Source organism: Monodelphis domestica, chromosome 3 (assembly GCF_027887165.1).
Source record: "Monodelphis domestica isolate mMonDom1 chromosome 3, mMonDom1.pri, whole genome shotgun sequence".
In the NCBI taxonomy this organism is placed as follows: Eukaryota; Metazoa; Chordata; class Mammalia; order Didelphimorphia; family Didelphidae; genus Monodelphis; species Monodelphis domestica.
The window spans coordinates 256285996-256309185 of record NC_077229.1 but is presented as its reverse complement, the minus strand read 5'-3'; the positions used below and the strand labels follow the sequence as shown (position 1 = coordinate 256309185).

General features: G+C 40.5%; 1 protein-coding gene across 5 annotated transcripts in view; it reads right to left on the bottom strand.

Annotated features, from left to right (window-relative positions):
- Positions 1 to 23190, bottom strand: part of MPPE1 (metallophosphoesterase 1) — a 34346-nt gene that overhangs the window by 8268 nt on the left and 2888 nt on the right. The window contains exons 2-7 of one of the 5 annotated variants that reach the window (XM_056823634.1): positions 22045 to 22182; positions 10301 to 10355; positions 9117 to 9468; positions 4773 to 5170; positions 2622 to 2730; positions 466 to 569 (exon numbers count right to left, since the gene is read on the bottom strand). In XM_056823634.1, coding sequence (XP_056679612.1) covers positions 466 to 569; positions 2622 to 2730; positions 4773 to 5050 — 491 coding nt within the window. In that variant the 5' untranslated portion in view covers positions 5051 to 5170; positions 9117 to 9468; positions 10301 to 10355; positions 22045 to 22182. Of the gene's footprint in view, positions 1 to 465; positions 570 to 2621; positions 2731 to 4772; positions 5171 to 9116; positions 9469 to 10300; positions 10356 to 12457; positions 12898 to 22044; positions 22183 to 23190 lie in introns of those variants that run through there. The other 4 variants (XM_056823637.1, XM_007487727.3, XM_056823638.1 and 1 more) reach the window with 4 other exon arrangements.

Here is a 23190-nt window from a genome sequence, read left to right as displayed (position 1 = left end):
ACACAATACTACAGATATGGTCTGACCAGGCAGAGGATAAGGAGAATTGCAGAATCAAAAATGCTTGGATTTAGTACATTTCAAAGTATTTTCATCTCAATGATTTTATTTCCTTCAAAGGAAAATTGCATTGCCATTAAATGTATATTTAAAGGGCAGCCAGGTGGATCAGTGGATAGAGAGCCAGACCTAGAAACAGAAAGTCCTGGATTCAAATTTGGCCTCACTTCTTAGCTGTGTGACCCTGGAAAAGTCACTTATCCCCCACGCCTCGCCCTTGCTGCTCTTCTGCCTTGGAACCAATACTTGAAGGTAAAGATTTTTAAAAGTATATTTGAAATAATGTTAACCAGAAATACATAAATTCCTTATTTATTCCTTTGGAAAAAATGAATGTGTGTAGCACAAATGAGGTGCCCTCTGGTTCCCTGCCCATCCTGTCACCCTACTAGAATGCATACTCACGAGTAATGAAAGCCAATGTCATGGTTACCGGCAACCACCAGGAGTTGAGTGTCAGGTGGATGTCGGAACACTCTCCGGAACCTTTCCACATCGGCAGCCCAGGCCTGACAGGGGGGAAAAAAAGACCCATTGATTTGCCTTCTGGCCAAGAAGTATGATCCTGGTAGAACAAAAAGCCAAATCTGTTTGAAAGCTTATTTCCTTTGAAACTCAAAGTTAAAAGTCTAGAGCTTGACTTTTCTAAGGTACTTCTTTCTAAAATTCCTGATTTATAGCTTCGCCAATCACTAATTTTTTTTTTAATCTTTACCTTCCATCTTAGGATCAATATTGTGTATTGATTTTAAGGCTGGACAATGGGGGTGAAGTGACTTGCCTGGCATCCTGGCTGGGAAATATCTGAGCCCAGATTTGAACCCAGGATATCCCGTCTCCAGATCTGACACTCTATCCACTGGGCCCTCCCATGAAAAAATGTCCCTTTGTAGCATTTTTCTAAATGTTAACTAGCAGTTCCCCCTACCCTACAAAAAAAAAAAAGGTTTTATTTGGAAAGTTATCTCACAAAACATCAAGATGCAAACACCTTGTTAAGAACAGTCTCTCAAACAGTGAGTTCTCCCTCCATGACTGGGCCAGAATAAGCAGAACACTTTTCCATGAAGCATCAGCATTGTTTTGTGTGTAGTTGTGGGATCGAGAACCAAAAGAAAAGTCAGAAGTGAACTACAGGTTGAAGACGGAGAAGTAAATGAAAATAATTTCAAGCCCATTCGAACGCTATCTGGATCCTGAATCATGCAGGAGTGTTGAGAAATGTGTAAAGACGTCCCTTTTTTTTTCTGAGTCTAAGCAAAAAACTGAATTTGAACAAACTTCCTGGCGTAGGTGATTGATTTTCCAAGCTCACCAGCAGCTTTATCTTAAGGTACTGTAGGAAAATATGGTTGATTATTGTGATGAATTTCAAATAAGGTGATTCTAAACTGGTTATTTTTTTAAAAACCCACTTTGTCAAAGTACATTTGAAAGAACTCTGAAGCCAGGAAAGCAGCGGCTTGACAGGAATAGCGTATATCCCTTATGGGGGCGGGAGGGTGGACAGAATACCAGGCTTCGAGTTGGGAGGACCTGGGTTCAAAGGTGGCCTGAGACATTTCCCAGCTGTGCTGGGCGCGTCATTAAACCCCGGCGGAATGGATCCATATAGGATTCTGAGACATAAGAGAAGCTTATCCCAGACCTCCTGTGACCACTCAGCCTTTTAGAATGTAGTACAGTGGCTAAGGGGGCCGCAGTGAGCACGAGGCTGCCAGGCAGCCACTTAGAAGATGACTTGAAGTGTGAGGCGAGGTCAAAGTGGAGCTCTTGGTGCATGAGGCTTCTCTTTAGCCGAACACCAGGAGTCATTTTCACACTTACTACAAAAAGGGAGTTAGCAAAATATTCTCCGGCTCAGTGGGAGAGAGGTCCGACTCGGTACGGGGGAAGCTCTGGGCCACCCTGGTCCTCCTCCTGTGGGGCTTTTTGGGGGGTCCTATGAAGTGATGAAAAGGACCCCCAAATCTTCATTATATTTTCCTGGTGATGAGGGAAAGGGAAAGCTGGCCAACAGATAAAATTGAGACGTTATCTTTATAATTGCAATTTATTTAATTAATTTGTTAAGTGTCTACCATAGGAAGTCTGTTTCAACACATGAGCTCACAGCCTCCTCCTGGTGGCGGCGGCACCTATCTTGACAAGCTTTCTCTCCTGAGGTTTTTATGTATATATTACATAGAAACTGTGTAAAGTTCAGGTAAGTCACGCACCACAAATTTAAAAACCAGCAGGAGGGCAGCTAAATAGCACAATGGATAGAACACCAGGCCTGGTGTCAAAAAGACCTGGGTTCAAATCTGCCTCAGATAGCCTTTGTGACCCTGGGTGAGTCACTTAACCCCAATGGCTTTGCTGCTCTTCTGTCTTGGATCTGATACTAAGACAGAAGGCACGGGTTTAAAAAGAAAAAAATGAAAACCCAGTAGGGTTAGGACAGAACTAACCAACCCCATCCAAGTACATTAGCATTAAATCCAAGTCCTAAGAACATTCAAGATACCCTTTCCTAGCTCATGTTATTTAACAACAAAAAGTAGAGTTGACTGTCTTACCTCAGGGGAGCTCCACTTGCCTTCATCAAAGACATCCCCCAGAATAAAGGCGACCTCTGGCTGGAGGAGCCACAGGGCTGTTTGAAAAGCCCGTTCCATTTGCCACTCCCTTAGAAAAGAGAAAAATCATGAGCCCACTGACTAAACCCCAAGTTAGAGAAAGAACTTGGAACAATCTAATCCTTCCTCTGCCCTCCCCATCAGTTCCTTTTGAGTTCAGAAAGATGAAGAGAGCATTCGATGTGTCCTATCAGAAATAGGGAGAGAGGGGGCAGCTGGGTAGTTCAGTGGATTGAGAGTCAGGCCTAGAGATGGGAGGTCCTGGGTTCAAATCTAATCTCAGACACTTCCCAGCTGTGTGACCTTGGGCAAGTCACTTGACCCCCATTGCCCAGCCCTTACCATCCTTCTGCTTTGGAACCAATACACATTTATTGATTCTAAGATGGAAGGTAAGGGTGTAAAAAAGAAAAGAAATGGGGAGAGAATGAAAACTCCCCAAAAAAAGTGCTTCACTGCCATATCTTCTTCACCTGAAGTCCTGCCTCCCAGGTGACATTCACATACCCCATTGCCACACTGTCTGCTGAAGCAAAACCTCTAACTAGTGCCCTGGTCAGCGGATGAGCATTAATTCCACTTCAGAGAATGCCTATTTTTGATAGTCATCGCTAAGAATCCTTCCTGTGATCTAATTGGCCAAAAATGGGGATGAGATGATATCAAGAAATTAAATCTTCAGATTCCAGATTCAAAAAGGACTCAAGCTAGGAAGCTTCTCCATCTCTGAAAAGACTTGGCCGGGGTTCCTTTTCACATGTCTGGAGCTCCTCTGCATCTCCCTAAGGTCCTCTGATGCTAAGGAGGGCTCCTATTGGCCTGACCTTTTCTGCAACTGGAAGGTGCAAATTCAGTGAGATAAAGGATTTGGGGCAGGGCACTTTGTCCCTTCAAACAAGCTGACTCCTCTTCCCAGCTACCACACAACCAACAGCCGTGCCCTGTTTTGTCCATCATGGGTCCTCTCAAAGCTAGTGGGTTTTTAGCATTTCTTGGTTTTGGGTCTTCCATGCCAAATTTAAAAATAACTGAGAAGCAGCATCCACAAAAGGAAGACTTCCAAAAAATATTTGGGGGAGCTGGAAATCAATAAAGCAGATAGTAGGGCAGCTGGTGATAGAGTGAATAGAGTACCACAGACTTGGAATCAGGACAGCTCATCTTCCTGAGTTCAAATCTGTCCTCAGACACTTAACTAGCTGTGTGACCCTGGGCATGTCACTTAATTTGGTTCCTTCAGTTACTCATCTGGAAAATGAGGTAGAGAAGAAAATGGCAACCCTTTTAAATATCTTTGCCAAGAAAACCCCCACGGAGTCAGAGTCCAACTGGAATAACTGAACAAAAGCAGAAATTAAAATTGTCCGAGAAAAATATCACTTTGGGTACTGGTCAGTTCCATGCACTAATTAATCTCATCTTTCTTTCTGCCTTTTCTCTCCCCAAATATACTCTCCACCCAACAAGAGCCACCAGCCACACAGTACACTCACCATGAGGGAGTAAATAACAGAAAGAGAGATGTAGGATAAAACAGAAGAAAAATGAAGTCATCTCCATGTGATGTGGGACTAATAGCTATGGTTCTGGCAAAGAGCACAGATAACTAAAAGGAAGGAAGCCATCTCTGCTGACTGGAAAGCTGAGGCCCATCCTAGCCCCCATGTCTCCCACCCCAACCAGAAAAAGCATTAATAAAGAGATGTGTCCGCAGAGCTTCCTTCAATCCTGTCTTCAGTGAGAATTTTGAATACTTCCAGAAGCAGCTCCTTTCTCTTACCCAACTGAGCACAAAACGTTAGCTCACTCAGGTTACCATGAAATGGGTAATGAGAGAGGACCCTCAGGAATGGTTCTGCTTGTTTCTCTGCCAATCTCTGCCACCCTGAAATTTGAACCCACAGGATGATTAGTGTATTTGTGAGTCAGTGTATCTTTACTTCTTAATGTTTGGCTTTTGGAAGGAAGTTCATGGAGCTGCCTAAAGCCAGAGGTGTTTGGCCAGATTCTTGAGAGGGGTGAAAGCACTTAAATGTGTGACATCCTTAAAACTATGGAATTTCAGAAGGGTTTCCAAATTGTTGTTCTTACCGTCGTAGTTTGTCCAACCAGTGTCCATTTACTTCCCCTAGCAAATGGGTATCCGCTAAAAATATAACCTTTAGCACATCAGGAGTCTGTGGTTTTCCTCCAGAAGCTACAGTTTTCACTTCTGGCCAATGACACTGAAAGATCACTAAATAATAAATTAGGAGTTCACAGAACACAATCAGAGCAAAGACAAGAAATCCAAATTTCAAAAAGAACCAGCTCTTCCTCTTAAAGCGAAGAAAATTCAAAGTCCCAGGTAGTAATCTCTGCTTAGTCATTTCTTCTATTCAAAGGAATATACTTCAGTGGCCAAGGGCCAAATCCATTTAGAATTTTCCTTAGGAAAACATGGGTATCCTCGTTGAGATAATGACAGTATCCAGATCTGAATAGAACACCTAAAAGAAATCAGAAGAAAGGATTTCTGATACTCTAGCTAAATATATGTTTCCTTAAAAAGTGCAATGAATTTTTTAAAGAACAGAAAAATAAAATGAAGCCTCCTTATCCTGTTTTTTTTTTCTTTAGTGTAGGGCTAAATTATTACTAAGGAAAACTGATTTCCTGCTTATATCTATGCAACTCTTTTTTGTATATCTTCAAGTTCCCTAGAGATAGCTCTCATAGGAGGACTACAAACTGTTACTATATAAATTTGAAAATGTGGCCCATCACTACAAATGGCATACTAAACCATTCATGACAGATCAAAGAATGCACCTGTACCACAAAATATGCCCAAAATTCAAGCCATTTCCACCAATTTCTAGGATCTTTAAAAAACAAATTGCAGATTTTCTTAATGTATAGAAAAACAGGAGGGAAGGGAAATGTGATAAGGAATAAACTGGAGAGGAAAAACATATTAAGAGGAGGTGGGTAGGGCAAGGGGATAGGGAGGGACTCGTATCAAGAAATAGGAGAGGTGGGGCAGCTAGGTGGCTCAGTGGATTGAGAGCCAGGCCTAGATGCAGGAGGCCCTAAGTTCAAATCTGACCTCAGACACATCCTAGCTGTCGTCGCTTGACCCCTCCTTTGTCTAGCCCTCACTGCTCTCCAGCCTTATTGATTCTAAGGTGGAAGGTAAAAGTTAAAAAAAAAATAGAAGTAGGGAAAGGTAAGGGTTGAGGGTAAAAGGAAGGGATTTTTGGAAAATTGAATAGAATAAGAATTCAAAGGGAAGAGGGAAGGGACAAGGGAGGAACCTTTGGAAAGGTAGGCCAGTATGGAACTAGGAAGGCTAAGGGAGAAGATAAGGGAGGATTTGGGGGAAGAAGTGTGAATTGGTGAGATATTATTGGTCAAAGGAAATTGGATATCTGAGGAGGGATAATTCATTGAGAAAGGAAGAATATACTCATGGGAAGAAAAGGGAAAGCAGAAAGGATCAAAAACTAGGACCCAAAAATGTGTCGTTTACAATAAATCCAATGAACATCAGAGACATGTATAGAGTGAAGTGAAGGGCTGGAGTAGATATACTATGCCTCAGCTGATCCAGAGAAGGCAGAGGCAGCAGTCATGATCTCTGACAGTTGGGGGCTAAAATGGATATAACTGGAAGTGATAAACAGGGTAACTCTATTATGTGTGTGTTGGGGGGAGAAGTTTACTATGGATGATGAAGCATTCTCAATATTGGACCTGAATGCACCATGTGTTATAACATCCAGATTTTTAAAGGAAAAACTAAATGAGTTACAGATGGAAATAGATAATAGAATAATAATAGCAGCAGACTTAATTCCCCCCCCCCCCCAGAACTAGATAAATCTAACCAAAAACTAAAGAAAACGTTAAGGAGATGACTAGAACCTTAGAGAAGTTAAACAGCAGGTATCTGGAGGGCCCACACACACCTTCATGGGGCTAGTAATAGAGCTAAGCCTGAGCATACACAAACATGGTTTCTGGTAGGACAACAATGGTTCGGAGAACTTACTTAACATTCATCATATAATGGAGGTAATCCTACATTCCTGAGGGGTTGTGACATTAGAACAAAAGTTCACTGGGTGGAATTGCGTGTCAGCTCCAGGAGGGGGAGGGAAAGAACATGAATCTTGTAACCAAAGAAAAATACTCTAAATAAATTTTTTAAATAAATAAATGAAAGTTCAGAAAATTCATGTTAAAAAAAAAGCTCACTGGGTATGACCAAGATGGAAAGGCTTGGTTTTAGAAAGAGTGTGGTCCTGGCAACAGAATGTGTCTGTTGCCTAAGGTCAAATTTAGCTAAATATGATTCTGGTAATGTATGTATACCAAGAACTGGATGGATTCAAGTGATCATATTAAAATCTGATAAGAACATGGAAAAATAGGCTTAATATTACATTGGTAGAGCAGCTGTATTTTTTAAAAAACAATTTGGAAATACACCTTAACAACTATAAAGCTGTTTATGCTCATTGAACTGGAGAACTCATTACTATGGCTGTGCCCTTAAGGGCATTATTGAGTGGCATACATACACAGCATGTATGAAAATATTCATGGAAGCCTTGTATGTTATGATGAAATAACTGGAAATAACAAAATGTCAATGAATGGGGAAAATGACTGAACAGATCATGAAATTTTAATGAAATGGATTATATTATGTTATTAGAAATGACACATATTGTAAACAAAGAAAATAAGGAAAACATCTTGTAAGGATGGGGGCAGGGAGATTTGGAATTCTGAAGATGAGGACTGAAAGAGGTTGAGTGACAGTTGAGGAGCAAAGACTTCTGAGAGGACAAAAGGTTCTGAGGGAATTGTGAGGAACCTGTGAGTCTTCTGACTTGGAACCAGAAGCTGTGAAGTCCAGTTTTAGGGGGCTGAAGGATCACTGGAGCCACCCGAGAAGACCATGCTTCTTTCTCCAAGCTTGTTGCTGATCTCCCACCAAATATACAACTATTACTTCCCTCAACCTGAAGAAAGACATCTCAGACCCTTAAAGGGGGGCTGTTTGGACTCTCAAAGGAAGACACAGCTTCCTTCACCCTCCCTGCCTCCCTGAACTATTTCCTACATATTTCTCTTAAGACAAACTAGTGATTAATTTATAGAAAGGGGATATTTAGCTGGGAAGGGTCTTGGGCACTGTTACAGGCTCATCAGATTAGGGACCTCATAGGATCTTGATAGGGCTACCTATTCCCTCTCCCCTCATCCAGTTCACCTAAACTCCAATAATAAATCTCTCTGTAGCAGTCAGATATTTGTGAGAGCCTTTCAATAATATTAGGAAGAGTTACCTCAAAAACTAGGGAGTGGTCTCACAAAGGGCCCCTGAGATCATTCCCTCTGTGGTAAGGCCCCAACCAAGGCCTACCACTAAATCCTCTTTGAGGAAGAGGCATTGAAACGATCCACAGGTGGAGCTGATGGGGGAAGAGAATCCCCTCAGCCATTTCCTCAAGGGGCATTGAGTGATAACTGCCAGCCTATTATCACTTGAGTGAGAAAGAGCTGCCATTCCTTCTCTAACAGCCTATAGGCTCTCCTCACACCCTGTTCCTGCTCCCACAATCCACCCAATACCTCTCTGGTATACCACTTTATCCAGGGAAATAAACACTTTTATTATAACAATCCTTGGGTCCATTTTTACAATCTGAAGAGATGAAAAGAGGATAAGAATATTACATACTTTGATTACATTTTAAAAAACAGCAAGAGAAAAAAAGTAGCAAAGTAAAAAAAAATCCTAAGGGAATTAAAAAGCAGAGGATGTTTATATTAACATACATATGTAATTTATATATATTAAACAAATTTTAAACTGTGGGTTTTGTGGTTTTGCACATAATTTTTTATGCATTTGTTTAGTTAAATATTTGGTGGTGGTGGTGGTGGTGGTAGTTACTACACATATAACTTTTAAAAATAAATAAGTTTTTAAGAAATTAAAACTTATAAAAGGTTGAAGGCATTAATGTTGTCAGACAAGGTCACAGTTTTAGGTGGTTGTGCTTAAATATTTTCCTGTTTTTCTTTGACATAAGGAAGTGTCTTAGTCAAAGGGGCAGAGGAAGCACCATGCCAGGTTAAGGGAAACAACTATGAAATAGAAAACAAAAAGCAACAATAAAAAATTTAAAGGGGGATAAGAATAGTATTCCTAGAGAATCTGGATAAAGCAGCCTTGGCAGGATTTTTAAATGGCATTCTCCACAGATGCCCCCGAAGGCTTTAAAAACTTCAACTGTAATATATACAACTACACTTGTCACAAAACAAAAACCAAGAACAGAATCTGCTGACATCAAAATATGTGCATCTTTTTAAAGATACTGCAAAGAAGTGCCACTGGTTAAGCAGTGAAATTTACCAAAAAAGTTTTTCACATACCTGATTGGCAAAAATGATCCTCAGAAAAACTGGTTATTCTCTGAAATCGTTTACTGGGATTAACATGATCCTTTACAAAATTAATCCAACTCCGCTCAATCTCAGTTTCAGCATCTTTAAAACAGAGATGATAATACCAACCAATTCCATTTCCTTAAACAGCTCCTGAGAACCAATCTAACACATTTTCCTGAAAGACTGAACACAATTTGCTGTTGATAGCATTTCTCTGGCTCCTTGACGCCTTCTTCTATCATATTCACTCCATGTGCAAACCACGTAAATGCCTATCACCTCAGCAACTTCTACATTTTCTTCAGTATCGTGGCCCATAGGATGCTTGACATTCCCTCTGTAAAAAGAGGAGAAAGTGAAATCTAGTTTTTCTTGGGGAACTTCAGATAAGAATAGGGAAGAGGATATTTTTCAGAGGAGTGAAAGTCTTGGTAGCATGGTGTGTTTCTACCCTGTAACACTATTCAGCGTTAGTAAAGGAAATTATAATTATAAAAATTTTTTAAAAGGAAATAATGTGGCTCCTACTTCATGATTAATGAATAGCTCAAAATGAACATGTAGGGGGCATCTGGGGAGCTCAATAGATGGAGAGCCAGAATTTAAGATCCTGGGTTCAAATATGACCTCAGACACTGGACAAGTCACTTAACCCCCATTGCCTAGCCCTTACAGCTCTTCTGTCTTGGAACCAATACACAGGATTGATTCTGAGATGAAAGGTAAAAAATAAATAAGAATTCATTGTAGTCCCTGTATCAGTCTGGTCACTCTTCTCTGAATACACACCAGCTTATCTGGGTCCTTCCTAAAATTAAAAACTCCCCTAACTTGTTCTACCACCTCCCTCATTCCAGCCATTATGTCTCCTACTCTAATTTAGCAGGAGCCTCTTTAAATGTGGCCCCTGCAACACTTTTTCCTGATTTTTCTGATTCAGGATAAATTGTATCTGAAGATTTAAAGGCCAAGGCTGATGATCCACAACTGCTTAGCTTGACTGAAGCTATCACCCCCTCCCACCATTAACTTTACATGTTAAAAGAAGGAAAGAGTGAAATGTCTTCCTTTTTACTATGCCAAATTCGAGTCTTACTTCTGGCATATAATTAGGGCACTGGACCTGGAGTTACAAAGAACTGAATTTTAATCTTGCTTCAAATACTTACTAGCTGTGTGACCCTGGACAAGTCAGTTAATTCCTCTCCGATTCAGTTTCCTCATCTGTAAAACAGAAATAATAATACTTGGAAAAATAGAGTTGATAATAATATAATAATACAACCCAGAATTGCTCTCAGGAGAAAATGAGATTTTTGTGCTTCAAAAATCTAAGTACTATAGATAGATTAGTTATTTTTTTTTAACTAGATCTGAGGCCAAATATACCCACTTTGCCCTATTTCATTCTCAAATAATCACTTTGTTTACAATAAGGAATAATAAATATTTTATCTCACCAAGAGAATATATTATTTCTCCATCCTAGATTACAAAATTAGTGGGTGAATTACAATATGGTATATGTGTATATATCCACTGCCTCCCTTAAATGAATGATAAATTTTAAAATCACTTGGTTTTTTTTAATTTCCGCTTTTTTTGGCTGAATTTGGGTAGTAATAATTAGTAAAACATAAGTTGTACCTGAAAGTTAATTTATTTAAGAAAATGACTGAAATAAACCTTAAAATTGAAGGGCCTCGGTGAATCTCAGTCACATTGGTCTTATTTTTAAAAATATTTTTGAACCTACTCAGTTCATTAGTGTTTAGGATGTGAGGTTAATATTCATAACTGAAAATGTCATCCATTTACCAACAATATTTCAAAATTTAAAAATAGAAAATCATCATTTTAGAGTCTATGTTCCTTTCTCTTCCCCACCCCCACCTCCATACACACATATACATATACACACACAAAAAAAGCTGGGGCAACCACAGTAAAATTTGATTCTTTTCCCTTCAATCAACCTATTTTCTGACATCTGTACAAGCCTGTCATTGTTGATTCATCAAGCTCTCAAAATATTTGCACACACACAAACTTTCGATCTAAACTATCAACTTATTTTATAATTTTATTAATTATTAATCATTTTAATTTATAATTACATTTCCATTTTGTTATATCACGTGGTTATAAACATTTTCTATTTCACTATCAGAATAAAACTAGCTCTGCCACAACTAGATCATGATGTATGAGGACTCCTGAATCAAGGCAATTGTAATACTGTTAACACAGAAGTATCTTAGCTTAGGCTGTTTTCTATTGTGTATCACAAGTTAGAGAACTTGATTTTCCCCTAAAACCTTTTTGGATTTTAAACATGTTTTTGAATGATTCAGTGTACTCTACCAAGCCTCTGACTTGATTTCTGCCAGTCTTTCGTAATATTCCGTGTTTGTTTTCTCCCAGTATACAAATGAGTAAATGAATCATAGGCAATAGTGTCTAGAAATACCGTGGCATAGACCATATCTATACTGCTGAGGATATACGGTCATTTGGTCATTTAAGAAAGGGCACAAATTATGGTCTGATCATTTAAAAGGCAAATTCTCTAATAATAATTCTCTGGAGAGGCAGCCTTAGCATTTAAAAGTCACCTGACTTTGGAGTGGGAAAAATCGGGATTCAAGTACCGGCTCAAATACGCGCTAGCTATTGGACCCAGGGCAAGTCTTACTTTGCCTCTCAGTGTAGAGAAGGTGCTGACCTGCATAAGGAAAGGAAATTCCCTCATCCCAGAGTTTCCGTGGCAATAAAATCACAGGTTCAAGCACCGCCCCGCCCCGCCCCTATTCTAACGCTATCACCTTTTTTTTCCCCCAAATTCGGCAAGACAACAAATTCTGATTAAAAAAAAAAAAAGACTGGTTTTGTTTCTTGGATTTTCGGGGAGGAGGGGGAAGGCTATTAGCACTAAAACATCTAGAAAGAACGAGATTCGTCTTGAAACTCGGGTAAGATTTAATTTTTTAAAAGTTGGCCTCAGGAACTTTTAGTAAGTCATTTAATCCCCACTGCCAAACCTTACCCACTCTTCAGCCTTGAAACCAATACAGAGCACTGATTCTAAGACGGAGGAGAAGTTAAGGCAGGAAGGAAGGAAGGAAGGGAGAGAATCTAACCTTTTTTATGTTTCTCTACTCTTTGAGCCCTTTTTCTACGTGCTTACGAAATTGTTTAGACTTTCCACCCTCTTCCTAACTCCTTTAGCAACCCCCACCCCCACCCCTTCCCCTCAAGAAACGAGATGCTGAGAAGGGAGACATTTTTAAGATTCCTTAATAACATAAAAGAAAGGTAACCGCAACCGAAAGTCAGAAGGAAAAAGGAAAAATTGCAAGGTCAACTTGAAGACGAGGAGAAACCCACTCCAAGCCACCAACGGAAGGGCGGCTTTCGGCGGCCGACCGTCTAATCGGAGCAGCTGTACCAGGAGCTGGGCGGCTCAGTCCTGGTGGGGGGGCAGTTCAGTGCAGACCACGTCGGGAATTTCCGGCTAACACGGAAGAAGAGTGAGCTCCCAAATAATCAGTTCCAAATCCATTTCTCTAGCCTGCTTGTCTCCCACTTCCGCGCAACTCTTCTTCCCATTGGTAGGGTCGGTCCGTGCTGAATGGTCGCTTTGTCTTCTGGGGCCGCGCGGTGCAAGGACTCCAGTTGGCTACTGGCCCAAGCCGCCCGCGCCGGGGGCTGAACCACTGAGCTGCACCTGTAGGTCTGGTGCTGAAACGAAGGAGCAAGCTTAGGGACTCATCATCACTTGGCACGCAAGCTTTTAATCACCACCTAGAAAAGTGGTAGTTGATCAACTGAACGAGTGCTCGATTTACTCCGCGGGCGCACGGGCGTCCGCTCTTTTAACAAGCATTTATCTTGGATCTAGTGCGAGCTATAGACTGGAGAACACAGAAAGATACAGAGAGGGCAAAGCTCGCTGTCCTTAAGTTTCCAAGCTACGGACTCAAGTTGCGTAGTAGGATTTTAGTTTGTAAACTAATTATTCGTCCTATTTTCCTTTTAAAAATTGAGCAATTAACAATGTAGGCTTCGTTGTGTTGGAAAGTCACACATAGGTAGCCTAGGGAGTTTCTTAAGAAACGTGGAGAATTTCGCCAAGTTATGAACTAGCTGATTGAGGTCATGTTTATTACACTAAATCCGTGTATTTCCCTGCTTTTGTCCAGGGAGATGTTCCCTCCCATGATGCAAGTTGCCATCCATCTATGGCTGCCAATTCTGGAAGATCCAAGTTCATGGCGGAAGAGGGAGCTGAGATTTCTACTCTCCACCAAAATAACCTTTGGAGTCAAGGGAAGAGAATTCAAAGCTGCCTCTTCATTTGTTACCCCTGTGGCTCTGAAGCAAGTCATTTAACCTCAGTGGGGCTCAGTTTCCTCCTCTGTAAAAGAGAGTATGGGGCTAGAAAGCCTCTAAATTCAGCTCTAAATCTGTGATCCAAAATTGCAATCCTCCCATAAATTTAGTGCAGGAAGACTACCAGACATAGTAAGGGCTTTCCTCATAGTCTCTTGCCAATGCAAGGAGTAAGAAGCTAGGATTCCAGGGGAGTATATGTGAGTCTACCAACAAAGGGAACAAAGGAATGCTCCAAAAAAATTATCTTCTAGCCACATGATGTCCCATCTTTTTTCTTTGATGATATCCTTTATGCCATTTTCAAAATGGCATCATTAAAATACAAAAATAAATTATGTACAAGCAAGAAGTGAAAAGTAATCTTCCTTTAAAAACTGATTGTTTACGTAAGGTAAGTCGTGAAAGAATGCATAACAGCCAAAAAATTCAACGTAAAACCCATATCCAACACTTTTTTCACACACATCTGAGTGTGAGTGACACATCTGAGACAAGAGAATAAGGGACTTCCCAAAATTACCACAGTCCCTTCTGGATGAAAAGCAGAAGCATTCTCCACACTTCCATGTTTCCTTCGTACCACTGGTCACAGAACATTCTCTTCCCACAGAAAGAATATTTGTCAGTTGTTTGTAATTCAGGACACATTTTCCCAAAGAAATGGTGTGTAAGACTGGAAGTCCAAATCCTGCTTCTGATTCTTATTAGCAATGAAACCAAAGACAAGTCATTTAAATTTCTCTGAGCTTCAACTCTTCCATAAAATATGGTTAATCATTCTCATAGGCATCAAGGTTATTGTGAGGCTCAAATAATATCATGTATGTAAAACATGTTTATGATGCTTTTAAAGAACTATAAAACTGGCAACTGTTATCATCTATATTATGGTTGAGATATGTTTTTATAAGCTAGCCTGGAAAACTAACCCCTACTAAAAACTTTGTTCCCATGGAAAAATGACTAATACGTTATTATTGTTTTTTAAACCTTTATCTTCTGTCTTAGAACCAATTGATTTTTAAGGCAAAAGAGTAGTAAGGCCTAGGCATAGAGTATTCCCAATTTAGGAGCATCCACAGGGCATTAAGCAGCCTCTCTGTCTTCTTGATTGTCACCAAGGAGAGGACTGCTGTGAGCCTCCAGGTAAGGAGAAGGGGGAACAGAAGTGGCCTCTCCCTCCCAATGGGGTTGGCATGTTCCAATGAGTGTGCAGTTGCTGTTTTCCTGGCACTGTTGTATCTCCTCCATCTGTAAACAAGTTCTGGAGATGGCTATCACCTTCTGAGCTTTAAAGGTTGGAAGAAAAAGTCCAGGAACAATAGAGCACACCAGAGTCTGTCAAGAGCAAAGTCCTTTAAGGAGTGTAGCCCCTGAGGAAGAGCCTGGGAGCCTCAGCACTGTGACAAGCATCCAAGACAAGATGCCCTGGAACCAGGGAGCAGCCACTTCAAATGTAAACCTAGTATCCCCAGTGTCTGTGGTGGTCATGGGGAAAGTGTGTCCCAGGCATGGGGTCAGGGGGAGAATACTTTACAACTTCTGACTTTACAATCTTCTCAACACATATCTTTGGAAAAACTCATTAATGGGGAGGGTGGCTCAGTAACTAGAGTCAGGCCTAGAGATGGGAGTTTCTGGGTTCAAATCTGGCCTCAGACACTTCCTAGCTGGGTGACCCCATTGCCTAGCCCTCATCATTCTTCTGCCTTGGAACCAATACACCATATTGAGTTAAGAACAGAAGGTAAGAGGTTTTTTGTTTTTTTTTTTAATTAATTGACTAAGAGCAACTGGGTGGCTCAATGGATTGAGAGCCAGGACTAGAGATAGAAGGTCCTGGGTTCAAATCTAATCTAAGACACTTTCCAGCTGTGTGACATGGACAAGTCACTTAACCCCCATTGCCTAGCCCTTACAGCTCTTCTGCCTTAGAACCAATACATAGTATTCCAAGAGGGAAGGAAAGGGTTTTAACATTAAAAAAAATTAAAATTAAAAAAAACACTAACTGATGTTATTGTGTGTATGTGTGTGTATGCCCAAGGTCATATAACAGGTTAGAATCTGTTTATGAGAATCCTTTTAGTGTTTATTTCTTCTTTCCCATTTTATTAATCTGCTTCTCTGAAAAGAATAACTGGCATGAGGAAGGGGGTTGGGGGAATGTGGAGGCTGGGGCTCCACAGTATTATTTGCTAGGCCAATTAATGATATGTGATAATTCGTGAGTGATATTTGAAAAAACACATAGGAATTGAGTGTTCAGGTCAATGGCATTGGAAGAAAAACACCCTAACCCCTGAGAAATATCCTCAGCACCAAAAGAGGAAAATGTTGCCATCTGTATTCTGGGGACCCGATTTGATTGTGGGAATGGCGGTAGGATAAGGACCCCCCCAGACACATTATATAAAGACTACAGAATGCTTAACAGGGAAAATACATATTCAATTCTGAGAATTCACCCTTTTCCTAAGGAGGTAAAGAAGAGCTGCCTAGAGTATAGAAGAGAAATTATCAGTATTTTCTGATCCAAAGACCATTAGAGCCTTGGACTGTGCCTCAGAAAGACAATCACCTTCATCCCAGAGACCTGAAGGAGAGACAGAGCAGTAGAGTGAAGTCCCATGTGGAAGGATCGAGAGAAGAGCACAGAGTAGGAGAGAAGGTGCTGCTGCTGCTGCTGCTGCGTCCTCAACTGAGTGAGACCAAACTTGGAGGCACCAGCAGTAAAAACACCATAGCTAGACAAAGTCAAGAATGACAATGGTAAAGAAAAGGTTGGTCTCCCGGGCCTCTTCATCTGGCACTCTAGCTGAGTGTTCTTCGTCCTTTTATTTTTTTCCAAGTATGTTCATATGTTTTTATTGGTCATTTCCTCTCAAAAAAATCCAAGTTCTCTAAGATAGTCAATGTATAATAGAGCTCCCTTATGAGGGATTTCACTGATTTGTGGTCAACCAGAAGCCCTGGAAGTCTGCCCTCAAAGCTCTGGAAGTCTGCCTAGGAAGGACCAAAAGTTCTCCATGAAGCACCAGAAGTCTCCCTGTGGTAGCACTCATCTGCCCTACCTGTGGTCTCCTCTGCTTCCATTTTCAATTTTTTATGGCTCTCTCCAAGCGCCACAGAGCACCTACTGGGGGAGTGCTGGGTGGCAGCAGGTGTTTGCACAGTTTCAGCCATCTTCATTAGGTCTTCAAATGCATCCCCCACAAATATGAGGCCCTTTTGTTTGTGTTTTTCTTTGGTGGGGAGAAGAGATGGGTGGTATTAAGAGCAGTAGAGCCCAAGCCTATCTTCAGCCTAGAATATAAGAGAAGAAAAGGAAATTCTCTTTCCAGTCATTAATATATTTTGCCTGCTGAGAGCTCACTAGATTTCTATCAATACATATTAACATAGCTCCTGAAAATGATGAGAAAAAAACTAATATGGATATGAGCCAAAAAGAAAGCTGGATACAACTTGAAGCAGCGATATTCTGATGGGAGGAGATTTGGTAACAGAGATTTGGAATCATTTTCAGCAGTGGTCTTAGGTGTTTCTTCCCATGATTCTCTTCTGAAGCAAATTAAAAAGACTAGAAAGGCTGGGAGTGGAGGGCAGTAACTGGGGGTGGGGGTGGGGAAGAGGAGTATGTGTGTGTGTAGGAAGAGGAGAGAGAAAGAGAGAGAGAGAGAGAGAGAGAGAGAGAGAGAGAGAGAGAGAGAGAGAGAGAGAGAGAGAGAGAGAGAGAGAGAGAGAGAGGCAGTGACAGAGAAAAGGAAGAAAGGAGGAAAGGAAGGATGAGGGAGAAAGTATCAGTATTCCTCTTTAATCAAACATTCCCAGACCATAATCCCTATTAAATATGCACAACTTTTGCAGCAACATTGTGCATGAATATGGTACACCATCATTTTAAAAAATCCTTACCTTCTGTCTTATAATCATTACTGTGTTTTGATTCCAAGTCATTAGAGTGGAAAGGGCTAAGCAAGGGGGTGACTTGCTCAGGGTCACACAGCTAGGAAGTATCTAAGGCCAGTTTTGAACCCTGAACCTCTTGTGTCTAGGACTGGCTTTCTATCCACTGAGTCACCTAACTGCTCCTCCAATGTCATTTTAAAGAAGAAGAGTATGAAGGAGACTGTGATAGCAAGAAATTTACTTTCAAAAACAGTCAATAATAATTTTTAAGTGCTTACTATATTTTGACACTGCACAAAGTTCTAGAGATACAAAGAAAAGCAAAAGACAGTCCCCGTTCTCAGGGAGCTTACAATCTAATAGGGGAGACAACATGCAAACAACTAAGCACAAACAAGGTATAGGCATGGTAAATTAGAAATAAGCAACTAGGGGAGGAGTGGGATTAAAGGGGATCAGGAAAGGCTTCTTGTAGAAAGTGGGGTTTTAATCAGGATTTAATGAAAGCCAGGAAGTAGAGATGAATGAGAAAGTTCCAGGCGTGGGGGACTAGTGAAAACTGCACATTAGGAGATGGTGTGTCTTGTATAAAGAATTGTAAGGACTCTAGTGTCACTGGAATTTATTTATTTAGGAAAAAACCTGGTAGTGTTTTCCTTCTAGGAGAAAACTAAAACAAGTTGGATCTGTAAAAGGCAAGAGTTTCTTAGGTTTGATTCAAAGCACTCTTACATGCCTGTGTGACCTGTTTACCTATATTTGGGGGTATATGAAGTGTTCAGAGAAGACTAGTACCTCTGGTGTGAAGACTTGCAGAGCTCTTTTCAGGGCTGCTCTCCCCTTTTAATATCCACCTGGCTCCCAGTTCTTACCTGTGGATCTAAGAAACTGTTGCATGCACAGTGACTTAAAGGGATGTCTACCCCAGGCATCGGAAGACTTTCCCTGGTAGAAGGAGCCAATGAGAATGATTTGTTTCACCATTCACGAAGGCACTTAGAGGTTGGTTAGTTAGTATCAAAGACACCAAGGTCACCACTATATCCCAAGCTGTCACCAGTCCTCTTGACTTTTGTTTTGCCACTAGACTTTCATGATTCTGGGAGAGTAAGAATGATGGCTTTTGCAACTCTGCCTCATTTAGTCATGATACCATTGGTCTAACCTAGATTTTAGGAGGAAGGGCACACCTTTCTTCCATCAATAGTGTAGGAAATTAATGTTGAATTGGGATTTTTTTTTTGAGAAATAGTTTCTCCATTGGTCACCAAGAACAGTTTGATTTTAAAGCTACAAAACTGTCTCTCCCCAGACTGTGAAATCAGATTAGGTCCTCCTTTCTTTGGTCTAGCTCTTCTGTCTTTGTTAAGGATGACAGAGTTAAGAGCATCTCAATGGGCGTTATTTATTTGTAAACAAGAACTCTCTTGGGTAATGAAGTCAGTCAGCTCTAGCTGCTGATGTTGGAAAGCATGATGGTCCAGCCATGCGGGCAGGAGGAAAGGGTATTTGGGTATCTTTCTGAGACCTACCTCTTCTTGTGACTAAGTACCAAGGGAGGGGTTGATATCTCTGAGCCTATCTTCTCAGTGACCGTTTCCCAGTCAAAGATGTCCTAAAGAGGTTCTAGACAATGATGTCACAAGGGGCTTATAAGACCTGTGCCAGAGGAAGTCCGGTTGTTTTTTGGTCTCTCTTTTCTGGCAGCACTCTCACTCTTTTCAGCTGCCTAGCTGCTTGAGCTCATGGCGCTCACTCTCGCTCACTCTCACACACTCTCTCTCTCTCTCTCTCTCTCTCTCTCTCTCTCTCTCTCTCTCTCTCTCTCTCTCTCTCTCTCTCTCTCTCTTTCTCTCTCTCTCCTAGGCCTCCCCTTTTGGCTCTCTCACATTATTTGGCATCTGTACAGACAGTGGAGAGAGTTTGCTGGCTAGTAAGAGTTCCCTAAGAGGTCTTTTAAGAAATTAATTTTAAAATTTAATATATATACAGCCTCCAGAGAATTTTATTCATTACAGCAACCTCCCCAGCAGTGATCTAGTGTCCTGGGATCTCCTTAGACTCTATCTTGCTTTCATGTGGCAGTTTCTTCCTGGGAGCTCTTCTTTTGTGGGGCACAATAGGGCAAAGCTCTGCACTTCACTCTGTCTATAGATTTGCAGGGAGTTCAGTCAGTATCAGTCAATATCAATTTGACTGACACTTCTGTGTCAACATTGCATCTCCCTAGCATTAAGAGAATTGAGATATCCTGGGTGCAGAGGAAGAGGCTTAGACAAGAGCATTGTTCCAAGGAAGGGCATGTATTCTTAGGGCAATTCAAACTTTGCTCCTTGAATGTGTAAAATGTGGGAAGGAGTCCAGAGGGCATTAGGCTCTTAGTAAATAAGGCTTACCAGCAAATAGGGGGCCAACTCTACTAGCAACTGACTAAAAAGTATAATAAATTTAGTATCCTATGATGTTTATTATAAATAAATATATTTATTATATATATATATATATTTTATAAATAAATATAAAAAAAATTATAAATAGGATATTTATCCTATGATGCCTACTTTTAAAAGAATTTTACTCAGGAAAGCAAAAAGTTTTCTTAAAGGCTCCTCTACTGACCTGGATTCAAATTTGGCTTCAGCCACTTCCTGCCTATATGACCTTGGGCAAAACACTTAACCCCCTTTTGCCTAGGCCTTGCTCTTCTCTCTTAGGACTGATACTAATATAGAAAGTAAGGATTTTTTAAAAATAAACAAATAAATAAAGATAAGGAAACTGAGGCAGATAGGCTAAATGACTTGCCCTTGGTCACCCAGTGTCAGAGACCAGATTTGAATTCAGGTCTCCCTGACTCCAGGTCCAGTAATCTATCCACTGAGCCACCTTGCTGCCAAATGGTTGTATATGTAAGAAAAAAAATCACACAATGTTTTAAGTATTTCACCAGGACTATCTTTGGAAGGAATTATGGTTCCTCTGGGTTTGAAAGAAGGTTGATTTTTTTTGTTCCGTTACCTAACACTGCCCTAGCAACAAAGTCTATTTTCTGAGAAACAATCCAGGTTCAACATTTGTAGGTTGGGCAGTTGGTGATGCACTCTTTCTTTGGCCATAGCAACCCAAGAGACAAAGAAAAATACTCATGGTCCTGATAGGTCCCTTCCACTGCAAGAAGAATGGCAAAGTGGGGGAAGATGAGTTGGGAAATACCACAGTTTTTAGACCATCTACAAACTTCAATAGCTCTTGTTTTTCTGTAAGACCTTCATCCAATGAACATAACACTAGAGGAGCTAAATCGAATCAGCCTTGACATTCTCAGCATAAACAAAAATAGAGAAAAGAAGTCACAGCTAAATGGAAACAATAGCTCACAGGTATCCCTTAGAAAGAGAAATAAAAGAGTTATTCAAAAGCAACAGGAAACATTTCATGGAAAATGTTCTAAATCCCTCTTGATTAGAAAAATGCAAATTGAAACAACTCTGTGGTACCACCTCATACCTATCAGATTGGCCAATATGACAGTAAAGGAAAGTGATAAGTGTTGGAGGGGATGTGGCAAAGTTGAGACACTAATACATTGCTGGTGGAGTTGTGAATTGATCCAACCATTCTGGAGGGCATTCCTGAAACTATGCCCAAAGGGTTATAAAACTAGCATCCCTTTTTGTGGTGGCAAAGAATTGGAAATTGAGGAGATATCTGTCAATTGGGGAATGACTGAACAAATTGTAGTACACGTTGATGATGGAATGGAATGCCGTTAAGAAAAGACAAACAGGATAATTTCTGAAAAACCTGGAAAGACTTACTTGAACTGAGACAGAGTAAAATAAGCAGAACCAGGAGAACACTGTAGATAGTAATAACAATATTGTGGAATGATCCACTGTGAAAGACTTGGCTATTCTCAGCAATGCAATGATCCAGGACAACTCTGAAGGCCTTATGACAAAGAATACTATCCACCTCCTGAGAAAAAAAACTGCTAGAGTTGGAATGCAGATCAAAGTTTATTTGCATTTTTATTTGAGGGTTTTGGTTTTATATGAGTTTTCTCTTACAACAATGAATGATATAGAAATGTGTTTTGCATGATAATGTATGACCGGATCAAATTGCTTACTATCTCCACAATGGAGGAGTAAAGGGAAAGAAGAAGATAAACTGGTTCTTATAACTTCAGAAAACATATATGAAAAATTGTTATTACATGTAATTGAGAAAATAAAATATCTTTTAAAAGAAAAAAAGCTGGGGGGCAGCTGGTAGCTCAGTGGATTGAGAGCCAGGCCTACAGATGGGAGGTCCTAGGTTCAAGTCTGGCCTCAGCCACTTCCTAGCTGTGTGACCCTGGACAAGTCACTTGACCCCCATTGCCTAGCCCTTACCATTCTTCTGCGTTGGAACCAATACACAGTATTGATTCCAAGACAGAAGATAAGGGTTTAAAAAAAAAAAAAGATCCTCTTCTAACATGTCCCCATGCACATTAAGATCATACAAGATTCTCTGACAGGTATAATAGCAATAGCTTTGTTCAATGATATACTGACAATTAAAAATTAAGGGTGGCATAAAAACAGGAGGCTTTACTCACTGAAGTTGTTTGCTTGGGTCATGGAGGATGTATAGCAAAGAGCAGAAACGGGGTATAGAGTCTGAGGTCCCCCAAGTGTCATTATTTGCAGGTGACATTGCTAGAATCTCCTTAAGTCCCAGGAAACCTTGAGTCTTCCTAAATAAGATCCATAATTAATCAAAAGAAGTCAGTCTAAGGATCCACAAAGCAAAAGTCAAAGTGAGAAAAAATGCTTAATATCTAGATTATGAAATGCAAATGATGGATTATGGACATTGAATCAAACCATGAGACACTATGGCTAGGCAATGAACTGAACCCAGACTTAAATATGTGGGTGAGATAAGAGTATATTTTATTAGAGAAAATGTAAAACCTAGCCAGTGGTCCCAAGCTTATCCCTGAACTAAAAAACCAATCTCTCTCTTTCTGTGTATGTGTGTGTGTGTGTGTGTGTGTCTCCCTCTCTGTCTCTGTCTCTGTCTCCCTCTCTGTCTCTGTCTGTCTGTCTCTGTCTCTGTCTCTGTCTCTGTCTGTCTGTCTGTCTGTCTGTCTCTCTCTCTCTCTTTCTCTCTCTCTCTCTCATACAGTAGTCCTAAATGGCTGCAAATCCCAGAATACCACAAACTTCAAGAAATCAAAATTGGAGGTCATCCAAAGGGCAATGGAGAGATATAAACAGTGGATATAAATAAGCTGAGCAGCTTATGTATATAAAACATCCAAACCAGATGTGAGAAGGAATAACAAATGGAAAACCTAAATGCTGCCCTGGCATCCACACAAAATCAAGAGAGCTAGAAGGCAGTCAGCTAGAGATGAGAGGTCCTGCATTCAAAGCTGGCCTCTGATATTTTCTAGTTGTGTCACCCTGGGTAAAACCAAAATTGCCTGGTCCTTACCATATGTTGCCTCTGCAGCAATATTTAGAATTGATTCTAGATGGAAGGTAAGAGTTTCGAGAGAGAATTAGATCTGCTCCTCTGCATTAAAAAAAAAAAAAACCCAAACCCAACAACAAACAACTTTGTAAGAGGACAAGCAAAGGAGTGGTACAGTTTGAGAAGGGGAAATATTCATATCACTGATATCCCAGATCCATTAATGTAATTTTTTTTTGTACCACTCCTAGTTGTTTGTGTCTGATTAGATACTGCTCCTTGG